The sequence below is a fragment of the Pestalotiopsis fici genome, assembly GCF_000516985.1.
Source record: "Pestalotiopsis fici W106-1 unplaced genomic scaffold PFICI_Scf_2, whole genome shotgun sequence".
NCBI lineage: Eukaryota > Fungi > Ascomycota > Sordariomycetes > Amphisphaeriales > Sporocadaceae > Pestalotiopsis > Pestalotiopsis fici.
Window position 1 is genome coordinate 6027865 of NW_006917092.1, and position 17207 is coordinate 6045071.

At 44.6% G+C, this 17207-nt stretch overlaps 4 protein-coding genes across 4 annotated transcripts; all 4 read right to left on the reverse strand.

Moving 5' to 3' along the window:
* Window positions 1-2747: 2747 nt before the first annotated feature.
* On the reverse strand, window positions 2748-3992 carry PFICI_03998 (uncharacterized protein; the record flags this gene model as incomplete). The annotated part of the gene is made up of 4 exons (XM_007832579.1): window positions 2748-3004; window positions 3053-3355; window positions 3415-3787; window positions 3837-3992. 4 exons carry the CDS (start codon window positions 3990-3992, stop codon window positions 2748-2750), a joined length of 1089 nt encoding a protein of 362 aa, XP_007830770.1.
* A 712-nt stretch (window positions 3993-4704) lies between these two features.
* Window positions 4705-5673, reverse strand: PFICI_03999 (uncharacterized protein; the record flags this gene model as incomplete). Its single annotated transcript, XM_007832580.1, has 1 exon — window positions 4705-5673. One exon carries the CDS (start codon window positions 5671-5673, stop codon window positions 4705-4707), a length of 969 nt encoding a protein of 322 aa, XP_007830771.1.
* A 3234-nt stretch (window positions 5674-8907) lies between these two features.
* PFICI_04000 (uncharacterized protein) lies at window positions 8908-10611 on the reverse strand (the record flags this gene model as incomplete). The annotated part of the gene is made up of 1 exon (XM_007832581.1): window positions 8908-10611. The coding sequence occupies one exon, from the start codon at window positions 10609-10611 to the stop codon at window positions 8908-8910; it is 1704 nt and encodes a 567-aa protein (XP_007830772.1).
* A 4092-nt stretch (window positions 10612-14703) lies between these two features.
* On the reverse strand, window positions 14704-16425 carry PFICI_04001 (uncharacterized protein; the record flags this gene model as incomplete). Its single annotated transcript, XM_007832582.1, has 1 exon — window positions 14704-16425. One exon carries the CDS (start codon window positions 16423-16425, stop codon window positions 14704-14706), a length of 1722 nt encoding a protein of 573 aa, XP_007830773.1.
* Between the last annotated feature and the right edge of the window lie 782 nt (window positions 16426-17207).

Consider the following 17207-nt stretch of genomic DNA (forward strand, 5'->3'; position numbering starts at 1 on the left):
GAACTTTGCTGACAACAAGAGGTGGAAATAGTGAGAAGTATTACGCCGTCGATTTCACTACTAGGCCAAAACTGTAATGAACCATAATGTACTTCTTGTCACCTTTAGCTTGACAAGTTTTTAGTTTACACTGGGTAGTATTTCATAGGTCGAAATGCTGCTAAGCGTGTATATGCATAAAATGAAAGACCAAGGTTCTGTTTATGTTATGATTCTTGCAAAGTCATCCATGTAACTCGCTTTTTCGCGGAGCAAAGCCTGTAACCTCGGTCCCTCCGGCTAGCCGGCTAGTTCTAGGAGCAAATTGCTGGCTGAATCCTCGCACGAAAGACCCAACCTCCATGAACCTGCAGGTGACCATCTAATAGCGAGGAATCTCAGAGTCGAACAAGATATGTACAGGCAGTCTTATGATCTGGCAGCTTTGCCTTTCGGTGCCAATGTACTGTGTTTGTGTAAGCACTAACCGCGGCTACTTTTAACGGGCCTTTGAATTTATAATACTTTTCCTGAGGGTTTTTGGTTTTGTCTCCCTGAAAATATGCTAAAACTGGTCTTACGTCTCGCTACATTTTTGCATTGAGAAGTTAACACTACCGACATACAAAAGAACATTTTGTGGGCTGCTTGGGCCACCTAGAATCTTCACGTTTTGATAGGATCTGCCCCCATTGCACAAGCATATTTGTTAGCCAACAGTCTATAACCGCCCCAAGCCATGTCAACAATTGAGAACCAAAGGTGCATAGTCGAGCCTAAGGACTGGCCGGAGGTCAGTGAATAAATGCCCTGATGTAATACGTATACTGTTGTCATCAAGGCGATTTAAACACAGCCACATATGACTAACAACACAGCACGTTAGGGAAGAAAGAACCTTATTGTTTTCACGGCTATGCTCTTGATCTTTAACAGCACCATGGGAAGCTCACTGCCTACTATGCTTACACCCTATATGGTAGAAGCCTGGGGCCGATGGAGATCAGCAGCGTTTCTACAGAGTGCCCTTCCCATCTCTTCATATATGATGGGTTATGTAGTCGGGCCAGTTATTTGTGAGTTGATTGAATTCTGAGGAGTCATGATCCTAGCGCTTTCTCCAACGATAATGAGCTACCAACATGCGTTTTACATTTCTAACCATAAACCAAAAGGGGGCCCATGCAGCGAGCACTTCGGCCGGCGACCTGTGACTCGCATATCGACGTTCTCCTTCGTGGCATGGTCTCTTGTGGTCTCCATAGCTCCGAACTGGACCGTCTTTCTACTCTTTAGATTCTTAGCCGGGGCCTCAGCAAGCGCTCCTTTTGCTGTTGTAGCTGGCATCCTCTCCGACTTATACAAGGACCCCCAGCAAAGGGGACGGATTACACACTACTTTCTAATCGCAAGTAAATATCAAGCTCATGGCAATACAATAGCTAATGCGACACCAGATGGCCGTTTTTGGGCCGCTGTTGGCACCTACTGTCTCAGTAAAGAACCGGATTCTACAAACAACGGCTCCATGGCTAATACAGTGAAGGGTTTATGCTCGACCTCTATCGGGTGGCGCTGGACCTTCTGGATTGGGCTCGTTTGTGCCGCCGCCTCTGTTATTCCAGTGATTTGGCTTCCGGAAACAAACATGCAAGTGCTGCAGCTCGATGAAACGCGGCAATCTCGTGAGGGTACACCTCGCTTCGCTGCTGGAGAGGTGACGCAATTCGTCAAAGTTGTCTTGGCTCGGCCTTTGCACATGCTGTTTACCGAGTTCATAGTGGCTGTAACCTGTGGTTATCTGGCACTTTGCTACGCAGTATTTTACATGTCATTTCAACTTTTCCCGCCCATATTTCAAACATTTTATGGTTTGGGCCCCCGTATGACTGGAGTGTGCTTTCTACCCGTCGGTGGTGGCTATCTTCTTTCGCTAATGATAACGGCAAAGTATGACGCCAAACTTAATAGTCTCCGAGTGCAAAATAGCTCGTGGGCTAAAAGAGAGGATATGAGACGTTTACCACTTGCATGTATCGGAGGGCCCATGTTATCTGGATCACTCTTCTGGCTTGGATGGACTACTAAGCAGAGTATACCATATGTCGTGCCAATGTTGGCAGGGGTTCCATTTGGATGCGGCTTCATGCTTATATTTGCTGCGTTGCTAAATTACTTGTCGGATGCGTACGGGGTATTTGCAGCTAGTGCTAGCGCTACAGCAAGTTTTGCACGTTCTGTCTTTGCTGCACTGCTTCCATTTGCCGCTTCTCCTTTACTTCAGCATCTTGGGATCTCAAGGGCATGCAGCCTCCTTGGCAGCGTTGCAGCGCTCATGAGTTTGATACCCTTCTTTATTATTTGGAAAGGCGAGGTCATACGGTCAAGGTCTAAGCTCTTTAACAGCCTGGAAGGATAGATATTATGTAAGAATGAGGTGTAGGCGAAAATGGAGTGAGTAGTACTCATGCAAGAAGCTGTGCTGCGCGGAAGAAATAACAAAAATCAAAATGTGGTCTACTGTGAATGGCTGCACTCCATAATGCGAGCAAGATTTGAACTGGGGGTTTTCCGTGCCGATGTGGATTAAAAGAAAAGAAAAAGAGCAATCAGCGAAGAGGCCAAGTTAGGCAAAGAAGATTGCCAAGCTCTTTCAAGGTGGATGAATGCGTTGATTTGTTCCTGGATAGGTACTAAACGTAGCATAAAACAAACAATGGTAGCAGTGGCCATGAACAGAGGTTTGTATTGCTACGTTAGGTAGCTACCTAATTTGAAGTCGCAGAGAATGGAGTTTCATATGGCTTTTCCGCTTGCAAAGTTAGACGAGCCAGGTGTCTTCGCGCTTTACTAGTCCAATCCACAATGGCAGAGTGCTGGGTAACGCGATTGTCCCACACCACTACAGTCCCGGGCTCCCATCGTACGCGAACCTGGAAATCAGCACCATATGAGACGTGATTGTATAAGAATTTAAGAAGAGCTTCGGACTCCTCCTGCTTCATACCCACAATATTTCTCGTGACTAGAGGCGTGTAAGCTGTGGAATCTGCATGAGGGGAAGAGACCTCACATTGAGGATTGACAAATATGGCCTTTTCTCCAGTCGTGGGATGAGTTCGCACAATGGGATGTTCGGTTACCACAGGCGCTCTTCGTGTGACGCTGCCCTTTGCGATTGAAGCCTTGATCTGCTCAGCACCAGAGTGTATGGCCGTAAGGCCGTGGAGACGATGCTGAAATGCGGGGCTCAGTCGCTCGTATGCTTCAAAACAGTTGGCGAAGAGCGTATCTCCACCGGATTCAGGTTTCTCCAAGACATATAGAAATGTAATTCCAGGAGGCTGTCGCTCGTAAGTAACGTCGGAATGCCAAACTACAGAGCTTGTGCGCTCGCTGAAAAAATCTTCAAAGCACCGTCATCCCCTGCCCCACGATGCACAAGATGGATCTGCGGGTATCCCTTTGGTGAGCCAGAGGTTGGATGTACGTGATAACGGCCATAGTATGCACCAAAATCCAAGACATCAGAGATGGGCAGATCCGCAAACTGTTGTTCCCGAAACACAACTACTTTCCGTTCGGCAACGAAGCGTGCAAGCTGATTCCTCCCAGAATCGCTAAGGGAAGTAAGTTGAAGGCCTTGAATTTCTGATCCTGTCTTTGGGCTGATCTCGGAAACTTCGACCCCATAACCAAACAGATCAGGATAGGTGGTATCAACCCCCTGACCACGGTCGGCAAATGGGAATGCCTCGAGGGGAGGATAACTTTGGTCTGGATCCCAGGTTGGAAGGTAATTTGGGTACTGACTAGAGTAAGCAGACGCTCGATTGGGGCAACGACGGTCGACTCACCTTGGCAGCTGGAAATTCTTCGTTACCATTCACTTCGATGTCCTGGTTGAACTTGTTCAAGAACACATCTTTAGATGCCCCTAAATCATTATCCATAATGTTGGCCTGTGTATCTGTGGTGGTTGTGAAGTCTTGAGTGGTTCCAGTGACTGTCATGGCATTCGCGTTTCAATGAATGGCCAGTACTTCCAGTGACGAATGACTGTCTTGTTATATGCAGAAGATGCGATTCATCACGCATTCTTTATACATGAAGATCAAGTGACTCTTCGGAGGACTTCAATTGATGGCTAGTGTATCGACTATGGAATGGCGTAATTAGGCATCAAAATAACGACTTATTTCCAAGAACACATACAATCAGAAGAAGTGTTTCGGTTGACGGGGAAAAGATACGGGAACTGCTGCGTAATCACCTAACAAACAAGAAATCACGCCATGAAGGCCTTGCGCGTCCTCATTTCGGCTATGAAACCAGCTATGCACCATGGTTTGTGTTGTCAGGTAGCGAAACAAAACAGCAATGGTATCCGGACACTGTTTCTGTTGTTGATGCGCCTCTTCTAATTTTTAATGTCTGCTGAACGACTTCAGTACCTGATATCTGCCTGAATCCTATATTTAGCTCATATCGGGCAATGAATGCTCTTGTGTTGACTTTTTCCCGAGCCTTTTACTTGCGTGTTCTGCATATATGTGCAAGTATGCCATGTCAATATGGGGGAATAAATGGTGCGCATTTTTACGCATGTATATAGTTTTGACCATGGAACGTCTGTTGAATATGAACAACTCAATTAACACAATAACTATTACACAACTCCATCATACCTTTCCGCATGCTAGACTCTCGATACAGCTCCAACATTCAAAGCTTGGTGGCTGCTGGTCGCAGAATGGACTGCTGCGTCATACTTGCCACAAGTGTACTATCGTTATTCCAAAGCCTAGACTCTGAATAAGTCCGGCCAGCGCCACCAGCAATCGTGAAAAGCTCCCTGAAATGCCAATTGTTCAAGTCTATGTCGGAGACGAACACTCGCAAGGCAAATTCGAGACTGGAACAGGCACTTGCCATTTCCATTGGTAGTGAGCTATGGGCCATGGGTACGAATGCGAGAGACGCATCCATCATGAAGCCAAGTGCCGCAGAGTGGTTTGCTTGGGAGGGGACACCATCCTTGAGCCTGTAGTGCTCGCCCGACGTTTTATCTGTGATTGCCAAACCATCTTGTGTAGTGGGGATCTGAGCTGCTCCTCCAAGGTTCTGAGCCATTACTCCTTCCGGCGAGTTTCGAATATCAAAAAACTTGTGCATTAGGGCAGAGTCTCTTGTACGTCCATCGAGTTGGTCTTTTGAAATCTTTCCAGTCACGAAGAGATCCTGATTCGCCTGTTGTGGGGTTGGAAGATCCTGGGCAATCTTGTATAATTTCAAAGGCGCTGGCGAATAGCTTAGTAGGCTAGCCGGCTCGTTGGTCTGAAAGTCAAGAATGGCAATCAAGCAGAGCCTATCAGGTTGAGAACCCTCTTGCTTTTGGCTGATTTGTACCTCTCTTGTCGCAAAGGTCCTGGTTTCACGGATGGTCTTGATCGTCGCGATCAATTTCCGATCAGTTCGCGCAGGGCCTAGGTAGGTTCCAAGGGCTGAATACAAGTGGTGTTTCGGATGTACCGTCTGGTATGCCGCGGAGATTGCAACACCGAGTGCACAACCACCATAGGCAATATTGGCGACATTGACCATCTTTACTGGGAGGTAGCGAGAAATAAACTCGCTTGGTCCAGTCTCATCAACGGCCAACTGCTCGAAGACGGTATTGGCATGAGACGCCATCTGGGCGGCAGTCCTGTCAAATAATGAAACAAGAACGGATGAGGCAGATTTTTCAAACGCGGAGAAGTGCCTTTTTGAATATGTGCTGAAGATTTCCTTTTCAAACCAGTCGGAACATGGGGTTTTTTGCTACACAATGATTGCTGTATGTGTCAAGTTTATCTTTGATCGCGAGAAATAAATGGTTGTTGTTTACTATTTTGATACTGCCTAATATAAAACGCAGGAACAGACCTTGCTTAACGTACTTGAATTTCCAGTACGTACCTACCTAACCTAGTAGAATGCCACTCTTCCGCGGTTCAAGATTTCTCACTGCGGGGTATTCCCCAGGATTGTCGATCGCATGACGACCACTTCCAAATTTGTGCCGATGCGCTATGTCTTGAAGCTTGTGAAGGCGTGAACTTTGGATTTGGAGTATGGGTTGCCGAGCCGAAGGGAGATACCGAACCTGCTCAACCCGTCCAGGTCAAGTCCCCACGTTGCATGGAGGATGTTGTTGATTGAAGTCGAGGGAAAGTTGCGCCTCATATTGTCTAGCCGAATCCAGAATGCGCATGCGAGGCAATGTGCGCTTAGTAAGCGGATATAGCGGATGTCATGCAGTTCGGGTCCACACAATGATGACAGTCACCACATACTGTGTACCTATCTAGGTACGTAGAGAAATTCCGTACTACAAGAAGGAAGTGTGAACACCGTGCATTCAGAGCCGCAGTGTGCAACCATAGAGTGACTGAACTCTTTAAACAAATTCAGCTCCGTATTGCATAAATCTCCTTCAGCCTTCCACAAGCCATGGTGGATTCAAATGCTGCAGTTGACTTCTACATACACGAGATTACTTGGGGTACTTGTGCGCCATTCTTACCGTGATGCGTCTGGTAGGCAACCTGAGCACCCTGACAACGACGCCACCATTTCCGGTTACTATTATTGCATCGGTTGTAATTGCTATTTTTTTTTTCAGTCTTTTCAATGGCCAAGGATATGAATGAATCAGCCTTACAGAGCACTGCACCCTCATGGAAGAAGTCTTTACTACCTGCGAACATCACCGTTCATTGAGGGTCACAGGAATTTACCGCACCGTCTCTGTTTATATATTTATAATAAATTATATAATCCTAATTTTACCTTCAAAACAGTCTTGCATAAATATAAATCTTCCTAACTAGGAAAGGGGATTATAAATGGCTAATTTTGGAGCATTTTCGTGGATTATAGCGAAGATAAAAGGAAAAAAAAAAAAAACTATTCGCATATCGAATAAAAAAATGCTATTAATGCTTTAAAGACCTAATTTTTCTGATGCTCCACCTGATCCATCTGGACATCCACCTCTTGTACTGCTTGTCTTGGAACGACTTGGAACGGATCGTCGGGAACGGGGGATCTGGAACTCGTCGGAATCGTCGGAATCAGAACCTTGGATCGGGAACGTGATGGTCGGGGCCGGGGAGGGAGGTCGGTGGTGCTGTTCACCACAGCTGGTTTCCCGCTTGCGGAGGTGCTTGAACAGTTGATTTCGAGTCTCAAAGATCTGTTGACAGAACCGGCAAGTCCGATCCGGTGGCGGTGTGACTGGCCGATCGGGAGTGACTGGCCGATCCGGCTGCAGTTGTACAGACTGGAGCTGCTGCTGTAGCTGTTCAATTGACTGTTGCTGTTGAAGAAATTGCTGCTGTTGTTCACGGACCAGTCGTTTGAGGTCCTCAACCTCACGCTCCAGGGAGTGGATCAGCTGTTGCTGTTGTTGACGTCGATCACGGGATCCATCTCTTGAGCGTGGCTTGGGAGCTGGTGTTTTCTTCGGCGACTTAGCTGTTTGCGTGAGCCCCTGCTTACGTGGCTGGGGGGGAGGAATCTCATGCTGTGGGGACTGCCAACGGGGGCTGGAGGGTGATGTGGCCACTGGATCTGGAGGGGGAATCGGTGACTGATACCGATAAGGTGGCGAGCAACCGTAGGATAATTCCGTTGACTGGTACAGCTGTTATACCACACCAGTACTGTAGCGGACCAGTGGTGAGGAAACAGATCTGTAATCTGGAGAAGGGTTACGGCGGGAAAGCGGTCCGGAAGAGGGTTAACGATGCTCCGAGGCTTGAAGCAAACGGGCCTTCTCAAAGAGGATCATCCGAAGGGGTGGCTGTTCCCAGTGTTCCATCGTGGATTAATTGACTGTTGCGGTGTGCAGTCAAATGATGGGTGTTGACTGATGGGAGAGGGTCTTGAAGAAGTCAATTGATGGGGTGGATCAGTTGACTGGGGAAGACAATTGAGGTGCCTGAGGGGGTGATAGAGGTCCCAGCTAAGGGTTCCGTCAAAGTCAACAGGTGCGTTGACTGGGACCGTACAAAAGGTGACGGATCAGTGAGATTGTATGGGTTTGCCACACAAAATTACTGAGGGTTCAGTACAGTTACGTACTAGGGCAAAAACAACAGAGGATCCAGCTAAGGACTCTGTTGTGAAGGTGAGGAACGAACAGCTGTGCGCTGTGGGATCGATCAATTGACGGATCAGTTGACAGGCGTGGACCTGGCCAACCAATTAACCAACAGGCGTGGGAACCTGGCCGGACCACAATGGGCCGATCTTGAACAAACGGGTGCTCGTGGAAGCTTCAGGCAGCAACTGGTGTGCTGACAGGGGTGGACCCGGCCAGTGTGTTGTTGAAGACTGAAGGTCGGGAAATGAGGTGTTGTTGAAGGCAAGTACCTAATGTAGGTGGTTGCCGTCAGGTGTTGTCAACGGGTGTGTTGACAAGGGGACTGGATCAAAGTAATGATCCGTAGGGTTGTTGCCCTACGTCTTCCCACGGAGTGATAGGAAGCTTAGCATCTGAGTAAGAGTATTCTGAGTAAATTCGATTGATTTATGGCATTATAGCTGCGGGATGGTATTAAATTCCATGTTTTGCTAATTGGTGTGGCCCGTTCGCTTGTGGACTATGGACAAACTTGTAGTCGGGAATCAAAGTAACAAGCTGGGAAAGTCGGGGAAATTTCCCCAAAAGAAGTTATAATAGAGCAGTCAATTAAGTAGAAAGATTATGTAAAGAGGATGGTTCCCCCCCCCCAACTCTCATGTCCAGGCACTAAAGCTATCACAAATAATGGCCCGGTGGCCGTGCTTTCCCACGTTCCACCTTCCAACTACATGACCGGCGTAAGACTGAATAACAACTACTTGTTAAATTTAACGCCACCGATTCTTTTCTGTGTTTTACAGACCTGCCAGGCTCAATAAAGCAGCAGCGAAGGCGAAAAATGCTTGAGACTTCGGACCAGTGGCTGAGCTAACAACGGGAGTCGTGGTACCGGTGGTCTTGGGGGATGATGACCCGCTGATCATGGGAATTGTAGTGTTGCTAGACAAGGGAACCGTTGGGAAGTTGATGTCTTCTTGACTTGTATTAGCGGCACAGGTCCGGTTCTTGAACAAGGTGGCCGAGTCTAGAACACTTCCATTGTTGCTAGCCACGAAGTCGTGCGTCAAGTGCGTGCAGTTGTGAAATGTCAACTTGCTCCATCCATAGGTAGCATTTGTTGTGTCGAGACCAAAACGGCTGTAATTCTGACGAGGCGACTGTAGCGAATCCAGTCCGTCGTAGTGTCCAGCAGCACCGTTTGTGATGTACCATGGGTAGACAGGGTTGTTGAGCTCATTTTCGTCAATTTTTCCCTCAGCCAGTGGCGCTTGACGCTCATAGACATGAGCATGGCCTGAAAGTACCAGATCGACGTTATACTTGATCAGCAGCGGCTCAAATACATCCTTGCAGGTCCAGCAGATGGTACCGCTGGCGTTAGCGTGGCTAAGATACCAGGGCCGGTGGCCGGCGACGACAACCCACGGTGTCTTAGAGCGGTCGACCGCCGCCAAGTCAGCTTCTAGCCATGTTGTCTGGGCGTTCAGGATGGTACTCATTGGAGAGGCGCCCATGCCTTCGGTACCGCCAATTTCGTCTGCTCCAATAAATCCGTGACCAAGATCGGTCTCGGTGTCGAGCTGCACGAAGTGAGTCATGCCATTGTCGAAGCTGTACCAGAAGTTGCCGGTGCCCCCAGACACATCACTGGGCATTCGGAAGTGGTTCTTGTAGCCGGTAAAATTGGTCTGACCAGGGATGCATATGCTATTGGTGTAGGTGATGTTCTTCGCCGAATCCGTGGTGCCACCATTGTCGCAGGTTGCTTCATGGTTGCCAGGACCGACCATATAAGGCTTCGAAGCTGTGACTGCCATCATTTCGTCGTAAAAATCATTTAGAATCGACTCGTACACTTTGGAGCCATCGGCAATCGTGGTGTTGGGCAGGAAGCCCTGGATCTCCTCCTTCAGCCAATAGTCGGCATATGCAATGTCGCCAGGATGCCAAACAAAATCGAATCCCTCCTTGAAGCTAGCGAGCGACTCGATCGTATTGGTCTCGTTAGGCCGCAGGATATTGGTCTGGCTTACGCCAGAGCCGGCCGACGTTGTCAGGCCTCTGCTGCCCATAGTGCCAAGGTCCACCACGACAGCCACTGAAAAGGATGTGTCATCACCGGCGGCTTTACTGGTGGTGAAGGTAAGAGGCTCTAGACAATCGCTGGTGTAGTTCAGAGACTTTGGTAAATAGTAGTAAGTGGTGTTGGGCATGAGGCCAGTGATGCGGACGTGGTTGTTGTAAGTCAGCGAGGTCGGATAAGTGACAGACACATTTGAACGAGCCGTGTTATTGAGATTGGATCTAGAGAGACCCCACTGCACAGTTGGGCTGTCCAACCGGGACATGGTGTTCCAACTGACAATCATGCCATCATTGCCGTGGTAGGCCAGACGAAGCTGGGGATTGATCGAGTCTGCAGAAGCACTACCGATAACGGTGGCAGCCAAGGCGGCTGCCGAGAGCTTAAGACTGTGTCCGGCGGCTTCCAATCTCATCCTAGCGTTATTCAGGCTAGCGAGCCGCACTGTTGAGATGATGGAATAGAATGACACAGGGAAGGACGTTGACGTGCAAGGAAATGATCTGAGATTATATATTGCCAAGCGATCTGTTCAACCTTATCCTTGAATGCCGTATTTACGTTGGAATCGGCACGATACAATGAATCTGCGAATGAGCATCTTCGAATTAGTAAAACTAACCGGAAGAAGCTAAGTGGTATGGTTGATGAGCTGACTATACGCACGTGGGCAGCCGACAGGATCGGACTTGTTTGCCTTTAGTGTACGCGTGGTGTACCCACAGTAATAAGGGCTGGACTAATTTAGCTAAGTTGTCGAATTGCGGGTATTGGAAACGCTTATTCCGCTATAGTTTTATAGGCACTATTGGCGGGCAGAAGCGTCCAATGCTAAGCCTTTAGCCGCCCATGTGTCTTTATGCTTAGATAATCGTGAGTACGCGAGTCCGGGAAAATAAACTCCCTTACCTTAATCGGCTTTAATTAGGGAGATTAACGGCGATTAAATTTTCTAAATGCAATGCCATTTAAATAAAAACACAATTTCGTCAAAAGACAATCGATTTGCGATGGCCGATATAATCGCGTAATGACAGTGTTTAATAATTAGAAAACACGGCCTTTTGCGAACTCTTATTTCTGATGCCGACCCTTTTAGGGTTTTACCTGTGGGTTGCCGACTCTGCTTTATCTTAGGACACTCGTGTCCATGAAACCAACTGCTTTTAATGTTGCTGTCACGGCGCTGGACCCTGCCTACGGGCAGGAAGTGGAAGAACCCCGGGCGCCAGCTGTGGGCGGCCGGGTGGACAGGTGTGGACCTGGGAACTGACAATGTCTTCAGTGTCCCCGCCCGAACTGAAGATATAGCTCTTCGAGCTATATCCTATTAATAAAGTTACCCGTAACACTGCGAGAACCGTAGAGAATAAACTGTTATACGTTTGCCTGTACTGCCGTTCAAAACTATTGAAATGCTAATTCGGGACAACTTTAAGCTGGCATAAAACGCGACTTCCTCTTAACGCGGAACCAGAAAGCGACCTTTCTACAGTGACTGCTGTTAAATTTGAATTAGATGTCGGGATAAATTCTTTATTATATATACGTTACAATTCTATGCGTTCTATCTTGTTTTAATTAATGATATATTGTACTATTGAGCTGAATTTCATCTTTAAAGCACTATTTCTTTACTTAGACGTTGATGTGGGGGCGCTGGAGATGCCTAATAAAAGTGGCTGTGGAGGCTTAGCTTAGAGTGGCTCAATGGTCCAGGTGGGACTTATAAGCCTTTGTTTTTCGTTGCGTTTAGCATATTGGATCATCATCTATCGTTTTCTCAATTAATACATTCTCATACACTCTAAGATTTAATAATCTATTTAATCAAAAAAACATACAAAGACTACAGCCTTACGGCTGTCCGTCTTAGGTGGGGGTTAGTTTGGTTTGGTTTTTGTTCCCCATCTTAACGTGAATCATACTTTATAGTTTTCCAGGTGTACGGCCACATTTCTTGGCGTGGCGTAGCTGACCAATTATACGGCTATATTCGAGTAAAATCGGGCCCGATCGTTTTGCTTTTTTCGATTTTAAACCCTTTTTACGCCTTTAAAATAGCTTTAAATCTAAATATATCAAATATAATAATAAAAATTATTATTATTTATTAATCGGTAATAAATTTAAAGCTTTCGGGGTTATTTCGATGCTTTTATAACGTTATAAAAGTATATTTTTTTAACCTGTTTTTACGTTATATTTAATCTTAAATTATATTATTTTTTATTTTTTTATTTTTTTAATTGTTTTATTTATAGGAAATAGCTATAAAACTAGTTATAAAATTAAATTAGGAATTAGATTAGGAATTAAATTAGGAATTAGATTAGGAATTAGATTAGCATTTATTTTGTTAGCTAGCGGGTGGTTTTTTTTTCTTTTTTTTTTTTATAATTAACGATTTTGCTATTTTTTACGATTTTGCTGTTTTTTACGATTTTGCTATTATTTTTTCCTTTTTTGCGTAAGCAAAAAAGGAATTAGCTAAAATATTAGCTAATTAATTAATTATTAAAAAAAAAATATATTATTTTATTTTACGATATTAATTTATTTAGTTATTTATAATTAATGCTAAAATAAAAGCTATATTTAGCTCCGATAAAGCTATAAACGAATTAATTATAAATACGATAAATAATTAAACGAATATAAAAAAAAGGATTATTAATAATAAATAAATTAATTTATTTCCGGTATTATATAATATAGGGCCTGTTATTTTTTAATTTTAAAACCTTTAATTTTGGATATTATTATGCCGAAAATTATTATATATATATAATTTATTTGCTTAAAGCTCGATTAAAGCCCGATTTTTTAATTAGTTTCTTTTTCGATAAAATTCCTAACGATAAAGGGGATCCACCCCCGACGGTTAAAAAACTAAGCTTATATAACCTATTTATTAATAAGGCTTTCGCTTTCGGAGATTTTAGATTTGGCTTTAGAATTATTATTATAATAAGGCCTTTTAGGTTTTTGCTTATTAGAATAGGTTTTAAAGTTATTTTTTGCTTAATTTTATTTATATCGATATTTATTAGTATTTTACGATTCGAAAAAAAAAAGTATAATTAACGTTAAAATTAGTATTTTACGTATTAAGCGAATTTTAAACGGTAACAAAACGCAAAATGGCAAATAGGCTAATATATTAAGCCTAACCCTTAATATAAGTATTATATTTATTTTTATATTAATTTTAAGGCGGATAATAATTATTAAAATAAAGGTTTATTTATTAAAAAGCGTATAATACCGCGGATAATAAATCGTTAATATAGGAAGCTATATTTATAGCGACCGTAAAATATTAGGCCAAAAATATAGTATTTTTTTTTATTATATAGTTATTCGCTAATAAGCTGGTAAGTTTATTTTTTTTTATTTATACGTTTAAAATAAATTATATAATTATAATTTTACGTTTAAAATAAGCTTAATTAAATATTAATCTTTTTAATTAGGAAAAAAAAAATATAAACGGCGAATTTTAAAATATTTTTATAAATTATATAAAAAATAAAGGGATGCAAAAAAAAAGTTATTTATATATTAAATAAAAAGGCATATTTAAGGCTTTAAAAACCTAATTTTTATTTTTATTTTTAAAGTAATTATACGGGTTTTAATAATTTACTTTTTAATATTAATTATATTAATAGCTTTTTTTTTATTAGTAGGGTATCCGTAATCTTTTTAGGTAATTCGACGTTATGCATCGATTAATAGGCTATTATAATAACGACCTGCTGTTTTATAAGCATTTATTATACGTAATTTAGGTTTTTGCGCATATGAGAATTATAGCGGTTTCGGCGTTAGCGATAGCTATTTAGCTATTTATTATTAAATTGCTTTAGTATGCCTAATAAATATGCTATACCTTAGGTTTAATTAAATATTTTCGCTCGAATATTTATTAATATAATTCGGAGATAATTAATTTAGCCTTTATCGATTTACTTAATTTGCGTATTATTTTTAATATTTATGCCGCATTTTCGCACTTTTAAAATCGTTTCCTTGCCTAAATCTTATAAATCGATGCTATTTATATTACCTAAAGATATGTGTAAAGCGTTTTGTGCTTGGTTTATTATATAGTACTGCAAAACCGATGGCTTATTATTCGAATGATAAACATGCTTTCATAACCAACAATGATTCGGGACAAAAATCGTAAGGGTAAAAATGAATTACACTTTGTCTTAAGAGGTGGATATCTTTTTGTTCATCTATTTTCAAACACACTGTCCCACCCACAATTTCAGGGCTTCCATCAGCCTCTCGTCACCAGCACATGGTTGTTCGAACGGGATAGAACGCATCAACTATCTTTGCTCCACGGTTCCCACCAGCAGAAGGATGCAGTCGATTCCACATTTGTTTGCATGCCTGAGACTCGAACAAGTCATTTAATATATACTCCCGTGGATCAGACTTTTTGTTTTTTTATTTCTTTCTTTCTTTCTTTCCCCACCGTGTCTACGAAATATCAATCCATTTTCCTCCACTGCGGCCCAAATCTCTTCTTATAGTCGTTAAAGTACTGAAGATTGTACATGAGACCGTCGCCTTCATCTTGCATCGCCTCGTGGCGATTTTCTTCCCAGCCCTCGAATGTACTTCCATCGTAGACAAGGAGAGGGAAGACCCTATGAAACAGCTCAAGATCACAGGCGGGAAACGCTTTCTCCAATAGCTTATCATTGTTGGGTGCTCCGTCTATCCCCGGCACGGCCGTACTATTTCTTTGCGTGGGAATTCCATTGATCTGAATACCCCTCAGAGCGAGGCGGCGAAGATTTTCGAAACGGCTACTCTGCTCAAGAAGCAGTCGCAGGACGCTTCGACAGAAAAGGACGTCTCCGCGGTCAGGGTCAGTTCCTATAAAGGGGTTATGAGGACCACCCCTATTACTACCTTTCGTCCTGGGATGAGGGTCGCCATCGCCAACGGTGTCGCCCCAATGCTGAGGGACACGATGCTCAAGAACGAGCTCCTTGAGTGTTGGTGCAACGCCTCGAAGCAGGAAAACCCATTCATGGCACAGGACCTGCTCGTAACGGTGGGGGATATCCGTAAATGCGTCATTTCCAAGGTCTCCAAGACTCGTCTCGCCAGTATACGGTTTCACGAGATGAAGATGAGTAACGGTCGCAAATTGTGACGGTAGAGCTTTGGGAAGCCAGATTGCCCCGTGCAAAGCAAATGGCTCATCATCATCTTCCTCCTGATCGTCATCGCTATCGTCGGCGTCCTCGTCGCCTTCCTCCTCCTTCGCATCAGCATCACCGTCGCCGTTCTCCGCTATACTGCCATCTCCGGCCACAAGCTCAATTGCCTCGATTCCTTTCCGTTGGAAGCTCGCAGCTTCTTCCTCGGTGATTATCTCCGAGTTGCCATCGTCTAACAGCAATGTGCGACGATAAGCCTCGTCATCCTTTGGTGTCGCAAGGACCCCGATATTCAAGTATTTGATGTTCTGGGCATTGCTGCAGACATTCCTTACAAACGCACTCGGCAAGTATCCACGAAGCTTCAGGTTCTTCAACACGGGGAGATCAATGCTCGGAGCTAGTGCGGGGTGGCCATTATTCAGCGGCAACCCAACGAGTTCTAGAGACGTAAGGTTCGGTAGGCTTCCGATAACTCTTATGACCTCGTCGTCAACGCCAATCGACATACATAGTGAGCGCACGTGTCTCGCTAGTTCCACCCAGCGATCCGGGGAACTGATCTTCCTCACGGAAATGAATTGTTCTTCCCTGCCAAACTGAAAGTTCCTGCGGTTGCAATTCTCGGAGAGCCTGGTCGGGGGGCTGACGACCTCGGAATTATTCCATTGATCGAAGCGCTTCTCCTTGGACCATGTGACGGGATCGAACTTCTCCTGGCAGTATCTGCGCCGCGAAGGCTCGTACATCAGCTCTTCATACGGATACACCACGTCTTCACGCCGGTGTACGCGGGGGTTGAAGCGCGACTTGTGGCTCTTGAGCTTCCCGGTGTACTTGTATTCGCTGACTTCACTCTCAACGTCTATGCCCTCGTGAGTGCCGAGGTGATGGCATTCGATCTCGCTCCAGAGAAATGGAAGGAGACATCGATTGTACGCCGTGCATGTGCGACTGAGACTTGCTTGGGCTGGAGGTGATAGCAAGGAGATGATCTCCCGAAATAAGTCGACAGGAAGTGTATCCAAGGATGGGGCCATGGTTGGTCAGCTTTCGCCTGCAGCACGACTGGATAGATTGAGAATGATGGTGATGTTAAATGAGTCTCAAGCTCAAGTTTGCATGGGATTCATTGGATTTTAAGTAAACGGCTCTTTGCGTCAGGGAGGGAACATCTTTCCCTGGTGCTGCTTGTTGAATCCAATACCTTCAATGTTGTTCTGCGCCCCACAGTTGCTGCCTGCGCTTTGAGCGTTAGCAGTCGTTTTAGCGCCTTGATTACCTAGAGGCTCTACATTAGGTAACCAAGGGTAGAGGCCTAAATTACCTAGCGCGCTTAGTTGTATTGCAAAGCAAAGTCAATTCAGTGTCACGTCAAGTTTTCTCTGTTATAAAAGTTTTGAACTAGCCTCGATTTACGCTTTTGTGTCAAAGATGGCAATTTCATGACGAGAAGTGATAGAAGAACGACGGGAGTGGATTGCAACAGTGTCATCTGGGTGTTCTCTGACTGACGCCAGTCCAAAATAGCTTACTGCTTGGTAGGGCAGATGAGCTGATAAGGACCACTAAGGGGTTCTTCATGTGCAGTCGCTGTTCTGGGAACCTTCATCTTCTTCGTGCGATCGTCCACTACGTACTATTACTACCCCATGGACAGACCCCGTGTCACCAACATCATCAGCGGACACTATACCAGAATGCAATGTTCCAATGTCTACCTAGGTAGGTACTGATTAAGGACCCCACCAAATCGCAGTGCGCCTCACCCCGCAACCTTGAGTACTTCATCAGTCGCGCCTACAGTTGATAATGTTATTCC